This window comes from Castor canadensis, chromosome 5, assembly GCF_047511655.1.
Source record: "Castor canadensis chromosome 5, mCasCan1.hap1v2, whole genome shotgun sequence".
NCBI classification, from domain to species: Eukaryota; Metazoa; Chordata; class Mammalia; order Rodentia; family Castoridae; genus Castor; species Castor canadensis.
The window spans coordinates 114,635,612-114,647,325 of NC_133390.1; the positions used below are offsets into that span (position 1 = coordinate 114,635,612).

The 11,714-nt window shown below is 44.4% G+C and overlaps 1 protein-coding gene across 3 annotated transcripts in view; it reads right to left on the bottom strand.

The window, feature by feature from the left end:
• Arhgef26 (Rho guanine nucleotide exchange factor 26) overlaps positions 1–11,406 on the bottom strand; it is a 111,940-nt gene extending 100,534 nt beyond the window's left edge. The window contains exons 1-4 of one of the 3 annotated variants that reach the window (XM_074073950.1): positions 10,995–11,404; positions 9,754–10,896; positions 8,495–8,534; positions 4,405–4,550 (exon numbers count right to left, since the gene is read on the bottom strand). In XM_074073950.1, the coding sequence (XP_073930051.1) occupies positions 4,405–4,550; positions 8,495–8,534; positions 9,754–10,896; positions 10,995–11,240 (1,575 nt within the window). In that variant the 5' untranslated portion in view covers positions 11,241–11,404. Of the gene's footprint in view, positions 1–4,404; positions 4,551–8,494; positions 8,535–9,753; positions 10,897–10,994 lie in introns of all 3 variants that reach the window. The other 2 variants (XM_074073949.1, XM_074073951.1) reach the window with 2 other exon arrangements.
• Positions 11,407–11,714: the final 308 nt, after the last annotated feature.

Consider the following 11,714-nt stretch of genomic DNA (forward strand, 5'->3'; position numbering starts at 1 on the left):
ACTCCACAGGATCTGTTTTATTCTGAACCAAGTGGAATTATATTTAGAAAACTCCCATTTTTCAAATCTTCCTTTCTCACTCTGCAAGTTTCAGAAAGTCCCCCAAAGGTAACTATGTGATCAGAAGCAAAGATTGAGATCCTAATTTGGTATCTGGCATTACATAAGTTAGACACACAAGCACAACTGAAGCAGTACTCTGATGAAAACAGAAAAACAAATCCCTGACTACAGACTATAAAATCTGTAAGTAAACCAAAGAAACATTTGAAATGATGTAAGATCACTGATAAAGCCACATGTAAACAACTGCAAAAGGACACAAGAGGGTAACCGTATTGGGCGTGAATACATACTGCCCTGCTTCAGCTTCTACCCGTGGAGCCTGAACACCCTTTTCAAGGGTACCTGGCATTTCAAGGTGCTGGATATTACACAAACACACCCCATGGCAAATAAATGAGGTACGGCTTTGGTCCTGTCACTGAACTTAACAAAACAAACACTGGTTTTGCAATAGTCATTTCTTAGTATGTGCATAGTATATGTGTGTGTGTGGTGGGGGGAGCTATGACAAAAAGAAAACTCTAGTCAAAAGAGCAGTAAGTACTTCTGGGATCCTATTAAAGGATGAACCTTTTGGGAAAACCTGAGGCTTACTTTTCATCCAAGACTCAGCTGCCTGTGCACCTGGCACTAACTGTAACATGTACTCAGTGTTCCATCACTGACTAGCATAATCAATACTCTTCTTCAAATCTACAAGTTTTTCCCAGACACCAAAGAACTTAGTCCTCACACATGGCCGATTTGGGTGAGTCACTGGGCAATTCACCTGTGTGCAGCAGGTTCCTTAGCTCTGGGCACAATTCCACATAATCATCCTTAGAGCTTAAGATGACTTTCCAAGTTCAAAACCTCAAATCCCTTCCATGTATAATCAGCCCAAACCTGGGAACCATGACTACTTTAGTTCATTCAAATACGTTTGTGTTCCCAGAGGCCTGGACCACAACACAATGTTATATACCTGGAGTGAAGAAATCCTGTATTTCCAATTAAGAATTTATCTATCTAGTGTGACAATTAAGTGAATGAAGAATAACCCTGTCCCCATTCTATGAGATTAAGGTGCCTAGGCTGCATTCCTAACTATCAGAGTACAGCCATGGAAAACTTGTTGGCAGAGCAGACACCATGGCTAAATACATACACCATTCACTTTAATACTATCGTAAAGTCTGGCAGCCTAAAAGCTCATTATTCCATTGAGGTTCAATTAAATGCTTCTCTTATACAGTTCTACTTCTCCTTAGTTCCTAGATGACCACAAAATACAGTTAAATCTGTCCCAGCACTGTAAATAGAAACCATCTTGTCACCTGTATGGCTGAGCACTGCCCAATGAAACCAAAGGAGACATATAAACAAACACACTCAGATAAGTTACACTACAGAATGAAGGTTTAAAGACCTTATATAACAACCATAAATTACTCCAAATTGCTGTACATCAAAAGAGTCTTTGGCACTCTGAGTGCTTCTTATACTCAAATGATAAGGAAATTTCATCGTCCCAGGAGGCAGACAGGTGTTTGCAACAAAGATAAGAGACTTTCAGAAAACAAAACAATCAACAGTGCTAATGCAAACGTGCACTCCCACAATGCCCAAGTAAAAAGTCAGGATGGATGCCAAACTGAGACCTAACACACTGCCAGAAAACCTCTTCCCTAATCTCCTTCTGTGCCTTACTCAAAGAAGAGTTTTGTATTAAAATGATACATGTAAGATTACATCAGGGCCACTCCACTAATTTGACATATAAAATGGTAAGCATGGGAAGATGATGTAACACACATATCACTAGCAGACGTCTTCTGAGACCTGCTCCAAGGCCACAGCTCATCTATCTACAAGGAGGGACAGAGAGATGAGGCCAGACAGACATGGAAGTGACCACACGTTTGACAAACACCCTGACACTAACTATCCAGGAAGCCTTCTCTCTTTAGGGTTCTGACTGCAACTTGGACATTTACTAATGGGAATGCAAGAAGGAGAAAAGGGCAGGACAGCAGTGAGTGCTGAGCTGGATAGGTCTGATAAGAGAGGCTGGAGCAAATATGTTAAAAGGTTAACATTTGCTCTATCTGCACAATGCGTACACAGAAATCTACTACCTATACTTGCATGCTGGAAGTATTTTATAATAAGTTAAAGTAAAATTTAAGTGAAAAGGAGATACAAAAGACACAAATACAAATGCATGTTCTGACATTAGCAATGCTAAGTGACAAAGTCCAATTGTGCTGCTTTGGTTAAGTGTAATTGCCAAGCAACACAGTAAATACACAGAAGCCTGCTGGGAACACTGAAATCCAAGATAGCAAACACTAAAGTTAGACCTTACTTTTACATTTTAGTTTTACATTTTACTATGAGATAGTTCTTTTGATACTATCTTGTTGACAAAAGGCACATCAGGACATTTATTCTTTGCCAAATGAACATACAAGCCCATATTTGAAGCTGTACTGAAGGATATGTACTATTATTTAATTACAAGTATATTTGTTCTTCTAAATGAAACCCAGAAGGCATAAATATGGCAGCCTGATTTTTAGTGCTAAGTTGGATTCAGGGTGTAACCGACGCAGACGTCTAAATTTCTGCTGAGTGTTCAAAAACCAACAGCAGGACTTAGGCCTGTGCTAGAAAACACAGCTGCTGTCACAGAGAGAAAACTCCAAAAATACACAGGCTTCTTCTCCCAGATCCTCTCCCAAATGGCCCACACCAACAAAGGAATGAACTGAATAGATAGCCGCTTAGAGCTGACCCGGTCTCTGTGGGCCTTGTCACTAGTTTCTCCAAGTATCTATTTTGATATTTATATACTTTGAGCTCATTACATTAGGGTAAAAGACTGCTAATACACCAATTCTGTAGTTACATACTAACATCTCATCACGTATAAAAAAATCATAAAAATATCACAGACGTTGCAAACTGTTAATACAGAAGCCAAGCCTGGCCCACAGACATTTTGCTGGATTCACATTTCATTAGAAATTGAATGCAGATAACACTCATCAGAGTCTGAATTTCTGTATCTGAAGACCAGGAAACATTGAGCCCTTGTACTTACCTGGTTTGAGCTAAACAGTACCTGCTCAACTTAAAGAAGGCCTATTCACCATGGATGGCCCCACTACTCCCTGTCACCACACCATGAGCATCACTTAGTTACCCACTTGCCTTGCTTTTGTAGCCACTATAATTTCTGGCACAATTCCACAGGCACCACACTTTGGAGGTAATGGAAATGAATAGATTCTCCATAGAATGAAATTAGGAAGCTGGAAGGAGACAGTGGGAAAGAACGTGGATTCTGCAATTTTGAACTCCAACAAAGCTAGAAGAGAGGAAGTACAGCCAGCACCAGAAATCATGCTCTTCCATGAGCCTGTACACACCACCCTTATGCTGCCTTGTAGCACAAACATATACAAAATATGTAGCATTCCAGACTCTGAACAAAGGTCAGTATGGCTTAAGAGAGCTGTTTGTCTCTGCTCTGATACTGTCTAAGGATTCTTGGAGATGTACTAGCTTACTTTTGATGCAATGTTTCCCCACATAAGCCAACCATGGGAATTCCTTTCAACTTGCTAATGCAAAAGCATTATGCCCAAACTGTATCAAGTAAACTAAGCATCCCACTGTGACATTCTGTAAACCAGGAGGAAAATAAATTATGGCTAGGAAAACCAAAGTATGTTTGACACAAAGAGGAGAAATTATTCCTCTACACAGAAACAAATGTCAGATACACATACCCACAAAAGATGCAAAGATAGACTGTTCATTAACTTCAAGAAAATATAGATGTGCCTATAGCAAATGAAATGTCTAAGAACTGTAATAAGCTTTCTATCATGCATAAACACTTATAGCCACAAGTATGATACAGCTCAGGATATATTATCACTGCACATACACTGTTTTTGTTTAAATTTTGCAGTACAAGGGTTTGAACTCAGGGCCTCACACTTACTAGGCAGGTGCTCCACCACTTGAGCCTCTCTGCCAGCCAGCCCACTCATGTAATGTATTAAAAAGGAAGAAAAGGTACTGAGTAGGAAGTTTCCTGAATCCACAGTCTATTAGTCTTAAGACTCTTCATTTTATCCAAACCTACTTTTCCTGATCACAAGTATCAAAGGTCATGTTCTTATTGGTGTCTAAAGAGTTTTTGAGAAACACTTTACAATCTGAAGAGTCTTTCTCCTTAGAGTGACAGGATCATTGACAGAAAAAATAAAGGCCACATCCACGCATAATTTCCACATCTTGGTCTTTTCCTCCCACAGACAGAAAAGAAGTAGGTTAAAAACTCACTGCAGAGAGCTGGCTCCATGTGGACCTCAGTGGCTCATGGTGAATCACAATTTTTTCTTCTGACTTCTGTTCTTTGGGCTCTGATTCTTCATCAGAGTCAATGTCAAGGGCCTTTTCTTTGTAGTTTTGGTACAGGACTGCATTCTCTGCAAGAAAACAAGCCTGACACATCACCAATTATCCCCAATCCTGGGCTACTTGTTCTAAACAAGCCTCCGTATTTACACAATGCTTGGTCTCTGGCTTAGCTAACAACAGAAAGAGAGGCAAACATGTTTCATCACTAAAGAATAATATATGATATTCCAACTGAAGTAAAGTTCCTTTGTCTCTGTCCACTACTCATGAAAGATAGCCAGGCCTCCTAAGTCATTGTTCTTAGGGCAAATTGAATCCATCTGCTACATTTCCTTCAAGGTCCATCACAATTCACTTATCTAATTAGCAAACATTCATTTTATGTCTACAATGTGCCAAGGTCTGATAGTAAAATGGAAAACAAAAGACACCTCTAGTGCCCTCATTAGCTAACAATTTAGTGAAAAAAAAAAAAAGCCAAATTCCTTCATGCATTTATTCATCCACTTGACACTTAAAAAATGGCTAAGAGGTGTCAGTGAACTGTCAGGCAGTGGGAATACAACAATGAACAGAAAAAGATTTAAAAATCTCAATCTCTGTAGAGCTGACATTAAAGTGAGAGAGAACTGCAGTGAATAAACAAGTAACTTCTAGTTTTTCAGACATGGCAATGTGTCATGAAGAAAAATAAAATAGGAAAAGGAGTGGGAAATGCTGGGAGAAGAATATGTAAACCTCAAGTAGGGTGGTTTAGAAAGGCCTCACAGAGACAGAGAGGACATTTAAGCTCTGATGAGAGGTGAGGGTGGATACAAGGAAGATCATGCTGGGCCTCACCTCAATGCCATTGAAAGGACTTTGATTTTCACTCCAAGTGTGATGACAAGCCATTGAAGGGTTAAGGACACAATGTTCTCACTACAAACGGGAGGATTTAATACAGATGCCCTGAGAACACACTGTCAGCAGGGTATGACCTAGCCTGGGGGTCAGGGAGGTGTCAAGGAGGAAAATCTCAGTTCTGAAAGTTGATAAGCAGCAGAGGATATAGTAAGAGAGAAGAGGAAGAAAGGTGAGTGTTGGGGTGAACAGGATCTCTCTCCCTCTCTCTCTCTCTCTCTCTCTCTCTCTCTCTCTCACTACATATATATATATATATATATATGAAGATAGCATAATACAACCCACTAAATACTATTTGAAAAAATGGGGAAGAAGGCTGGGGGGGTAAAGGGAGTATAACAGAAGGGATGAATTTGATCAAAGTAAATTGCACATATCTATGGAAATATCACAATGAAACACCTTTGGTTCAATTGATGTATGCTAATAAAAAATACATAAAAATTTTTAAAAGCTTTTTAAAAAGCCCATGTACAAACTCTGAAGCAAGAAGACACAGAATGCCTTAGAAGCACTAAGCAAGTTAAATGTGGCAGCAGTGAGAGCAGTCTAGGGGTCAACAGTGCAGGGTGGGTTTAGAGATGAGACCGAGTCTAAATGAAGCAGGGTTTTCTAAGGCATGTCAAAGAAACGGATTTTACTTTGAGTAGAAAAGGACTGGGTTTCTTTCACACTGTAATGATTATATTTTATCCTGAATGCAACAGGAATCCACTGGAAAGAAAGATTTGTTCAAACTGGTAAGGAAAATATTGACTACCTAAAAGACATTAGTATGCTGTTTGGTGGGAAGGGGGGCCAGGTGGTCCACGAAAGCTGATGTGGAGACTTAAGCTTTGTGAATTACCAGATTCTATATTTGGGCAGAGAGAGAGATGTGTTTCCTAGTTCTTCAGTTCCCACAAGTGAAAAGCAGAAGACAGGAACACCAGAAGAGATTCAGGTTTAATAGGGGAGATTAGAGTCTGGTTTGGGATGTAGGGAATTGGGGACGCTTTTCCCAACTACTAAAGGAAGCAAATGTCTACCTCTTCTCTTGTCAACCACACACAGCTCTGTGTGCCTGTCTCTAAAGCAACACTGGTACCTATGAAAGACTACTACTACTGTGCTCTGATTATTCTGCATATGAAAATCAGGTAGGCAAAACTGATCCCCCCAAGTACTTACTGGTTAGCGCAAAGTATACGTATAACATTGTTGATATGAGTTCTCATTCATTCCCACAAGAACATGGGCAGCAGAATTATTATCCTCATATGACACATGGTAAAGCAGGGGCTGAATGTCACTCAACTCACAAGTAGAAGCCATAGGACAGGCACCCAGCACCAGAGGTTCTCACCACTGGACCACACTGCTCCCTGTTAGCCATTAAGTGTTAAGAATCCTGCATTCTTCACATACGTATGTGTGAAAAAGGATTCCTATGTCATCAAACATGAGAACAGACAAAAGAAGATACACAGAAACAGCTCCTTATGAAAGGAAACAGGGCTTGGTGCTGTGGCTCACACCTGCAATCTTAAGTACTCAGGAGGCAGAGATAAGGAGGATCATGATTCAAGGCCAGCTCAGGCAAAAAGTTCACAAAATCCCATATCAGCCAATAAAATCTGGGCATGGTGGTACAGGCCTATCACTCAGCTGCTTGGGAAGCATAAATAGGACCATGCACCAGCCCAGGCATAAATTGAGACTCTCTTCAGAAAAATACCTAAAGCAAAAAGTGCTGGGGGCCTGGCTCAAGTGGCAGAGCACCTACCTACCAAACATAAGAAATTCCATTCAACCCTCAGTGCCACTAAAAAGAAATAAATACATAAATGGCAACACCATAAAACTAATTAAGAACGAAGGGCTACCCTCTGACTTTAAAAAAAAAAAAACAACTCAAAAACTTCAAACCTCTGGAGCAAAAGCCACAGAATCAAGGTCAAATTCCAGGGAATGTAAAGCTTCTCTTGAAGTGATGTTAGGGAGGTGCTCTGTTCACTTCACATTCGTAAAGTGTACAAGGGGCAGTGAAGTGCACTGAGAACCAGACCTGAATCCTAGCGCTGGCTGTGTTACCAGCTCTGTGATAGGGACAAGTTAACTCTCAGAGCTACCAGTTCCCTCAATTATAAAATCAGGGAGATGAATTTATCTCAACCAGCTTAAGTACTGAATCTGGATTTTTTTCTCCATATAGCAAATTGTTTCCAACAACTGTATGATGAATGAAGTCTTACAAGTTAGTCATCTTTAAATGCCCCAATGGCAAACCCATCTTTATAGAAATTATACAGGGAAATGTTTCGCAACCACCTGAGGTCATATATTTTATAACTCTGTGGTTTTACATCAGCCTTACTTGTAGAAGGGTATAGGCTGCTTCATCGTTCTTCAAAGGTAGGAAAGCCTCAGCGTTTCAAAGCAGGACAGAATAAGTTCCCTCCCTCATCATCCCCAGGACCCTCCAGGCCCACCCAGGAGATCTAGAGCTGGGATGGCCCCTCCAGTTAGCGGACACTTGACCCATCTATTTATTCAGAAATCCACTAATCTGATTAGGGCTTGAATGCCTGGTTGAAGCTGCTTTTGGTTTTGAAAGCCTTAATAAAAATACTATATGGGTTACAAACTCTTAAGAACATGTCTTTCTCAGCCAAGAGAACTATATTTCCCTGAAGCTGAAACTTAATAAGGAAACAGGAAGTGAGAAATGAAAATAAAATGTGGAAAGATAGTGAAAATAATATTAAGTCAAAGGAAATGTGACCTAAGGAAATGACTGAGCCCTAAATGCCAAACTCAGAATTTTTAACTAAAGCTACAACTTGCTCTTACTTTCTCTGGTTTTTGAGGGAGATGAGGATGGAGCCAAAGTAGAGAAGAATTAAAAATTCCAAAACACTGACTGAAAAGTAATCAGCTTATAAAAACTACCATTAATTTTATTTATTGTTGGGCACTCCTAGATAAAAATCTAGCTTAGAAAGCAGAGCTCTGTACTGCAATCTGGGAAGAAGTTGAACGTATTTGTTACTGCCGATGGATTTCAACTTATAATTGATATTCCACATTGAAGCCACAATAAAAGTCTGGAAAATTAAATGCTTACCTTCCCCGCCAAATGTTCCCTGTCCTTTCAGCATTTTTTTCTAAGAGACAAGAAAAAAAAAAGAAAAGCAAACTATGTATAAATGAGCAAAACAGAAAATACATCTATTACAAATAAAAGAACGTTTTTGTCCATTAAGTTCCAAAAGCACATAGCAGATGGTCCGTACAGTTCACTCATAAGACCACTACAAGTCACTGAAACAGTAAAATAAAGTGTACACTGTCCCCCACACTCTGTTAAAATACACTGAGAATCCTCAAATGACAAGCAGCTCAGCTCACTTCACTACTCATGATTCACCATCACTGTTAAATTGAATTTTTCTATACTTGCAGAGCTGGAAAAAAAACATATAAAATGTTGTATAATGTCTTTTAAAATAAAACAGACTTGCTTGTATATTACATATGTGACATTTATATAGACTGCTTCCAGCTCTCTGGTTAATAAAGAAAAAATGTGACTGTCAAAAGGAAACTTTGCCCTATTGCAGATCTGTCCTGTTTCTGAGCAAGGCAGCACACAGTCCAAAACACCCCCTCTAGTTTTCTGTGTGTCATACTTGAGATCATTTTAGTAAGGGAGCAGTACATCACACCCTAACATGAAGATTTATGCTACTTTGCTAAATGCATTCAAGGATTAACGGACATAAAATGGGAATACCACCAAAGGCCATGGTGATAAAAACAAGCAACAAAAAAAGATAACGCATCTTTCCTGATTCTGTTGATTTCAAAATCCACACTTTACCTGAATGACATCAACTGTGCAATCACCATTGAAAAAGGAAAAGCATAAAACAATTAACAAGGCTCCAAAGGGAATGGGTGTTTTCCTCAACCTGCTGTGACAGAGCTACCACTGACCCCTCCAAACAAACAGCAGGCAGCATGACCACAGCCAGGAGTGTGGAGATAAGCAAGCTCCCCAAGCCCTTTTGGCTGCCCACGTTCAAAGTGCTCAGGACTTTGAACTGGTTTTAGCCAATTCTTAACTTACAGTAAAGCACTGCCTTTGTTCCCCAAATTTTGCCTTAGCTTAGAGAAGTGATAGGAGCTTCACTTTCTCCCTCAAAGTTGCATTACACTGAGCTGTCCAGCCAGCAACCGAATGGCCAAGACCCAAGCGTGCACTGGTATCAACACAAAAACAGAGCTGAAAGAGAATAACTTCTTCTGGTTTCCTCTAGGCTCCTCCTCCCCACCCCCAGCGCATTCACTTTGGGCTTAATGAATGGCATGCCACACTCTTACCTTCATCCTTCCCAGACTGGAGAACTTCTCCTTGTCTTCCACCACTGCCTTCAGCACAGGCTGGGACAACCTGTTCTTCTTCTTAGAGCTAGTCGGGCTGTCAAAATCAAAGCCACTGACCACTGCCCTGCGGTAGGACGTGGACCGCAAGCCCCTCCGCAGGGAGCCGGGGCTATCCATGTCGTTCTCGACCTCGCCCTCGTCCCCTGCGTGGCCCAAGGGTGCTCCGAGGCCCTCCACCACGCTGCGCACCTTGAAGAGTCTCTTGTGGAGCTCCCCATTCTGACTATTGGATTTACTCAGCTTAATTTCCGAGGCCAGGCTCTTAGGAATGATCTGCTGCTTCCCCACTTTGAGGGCGGCGGGGCTGTGTGTACTCAAAACCACGGAAGGATTCTCGGGGAGCTCGTTCTCCTGGGAGGGCAGCCTTTGGAGCGGGAGTTTTTGTTGTGAAGACCTTTGCTGAGGCGCGGGAGAGAGTCTGGGGGGTCCCCGTTCGGGGTCCTTAGCCGTCTGACCATATTGAGAACCGGGGCGGGGAGAGTCGCTTTTAGGGGCAAGGCCATTGGTCGTGGGAGAGGGCACCCGGCCGGCAGTGGACCGCGTGGGATCCTCCTCGGGGGCGCAGGGGGCGGGAGCGTTAGGAGTCCGTGCGGAGCGCGCTGGCGGTGGCGGCGGCGGCAGCGCAAGCGAGGTCACCGTGCCATTCGCTGGGGATTTCGAGGGGCCGCCCGACGCCGCTTTGGGGACCTGGGGTGACTTGGACCGTCGGAGCAGAGGAGAGGCAGCTCTGTACTCCGGAGAGACTGTCCGACCGTTGGCCACCGCCCTCCCATGGGCGCACAGAAGCAGCGGGCTCCTCTGCACCGTCCTGCCGTCCGGGGCGGGGGGCACCAGGGCGGGGGACGCCTGAGCCGCAGCGGGCGCCCCGCGGTCCTCCACCGGGAAGTCCGTAATCAGCAGCCCACTGGGGCTCTGGTAGGACTGGGGTCTCGGCTTGCTCCAGGCCAGCAGCTGGGGCGGAGGGGTCGACCGTCTCCGCCACAAAGGGGTTAGGCTGCCCCTAGAGAAGTCCACTTCGCTGTCTCCCTCCATCGCGGGGCCTCGGGGTCGACCCGGGAAGCGACGCCAAGCTGGTCTTGCCTAAGAGGGAAGAAGTTATGGAACTTTGCCTCTCGACAACTTAGGCACGTCTGGCGGTCGCCCTGCGGTGGCGCGAGGCGCAACTGCGCAGCACTTACCCGCCCTTTCTCCGGCGAAAACTGCACCCACTTCGCTGCGCGATGCGGGTAGAATGGGCCGCCGCCCAGGCGGACTAATCCAATCACCGCGGCGTCCCTCCCGCGCCCCAAGACCACCCGCACGGGACGAGCCCGCCAGCGAGCCGCCGGGTGGAAGCCGATGCACAGCAAACTTGGGAAGAGTTCAGCTTTCTTGGGAAGCTGGCCACGGAACTCTCCTCTCCGCCGCCATCCAGACTCCCGCATCCGGAATAAGTCCTCCAGCTCTCAAGATGCTGTTCCCAGCGCGCACTGACCTCTCCGGGCTGCCAGGGCCCGGGGCCAAGGTGCGCCCCCCGCCCCGTGGGTGGCCGGGTAGGGAGCGAAGCGCTGCGCTCTGCGCGGGCGGGTTTTGCTGCCGCCAGCGGCGTCGGCTCCGCCCCCAGGCTTGGCTCCGCCCCCACGTTTAGCCACGCCCCCGTTTTGGCCCCGCCCCACCCGCGGAGCCATGGCGTCCCGCGCACGCTCAGCGCTCAGCGCACGCGGGTCTCTGTAAGAGATTGACTAGCACACCTGAGCTACATGGCCCGCCCGCCAGGACTGAGAGCTTGGCGCTGCGGGAGGGCGGGGCCGTGATCTCGAGCCCGGCGTAGGAAAGAGCGTGGGAGCCCTGTCCAGGTGCACTTCTTTATCCTTGAGCCCCGGCGTTGACACGGAAGAGCAGGGGTTGGGAAATGCGTG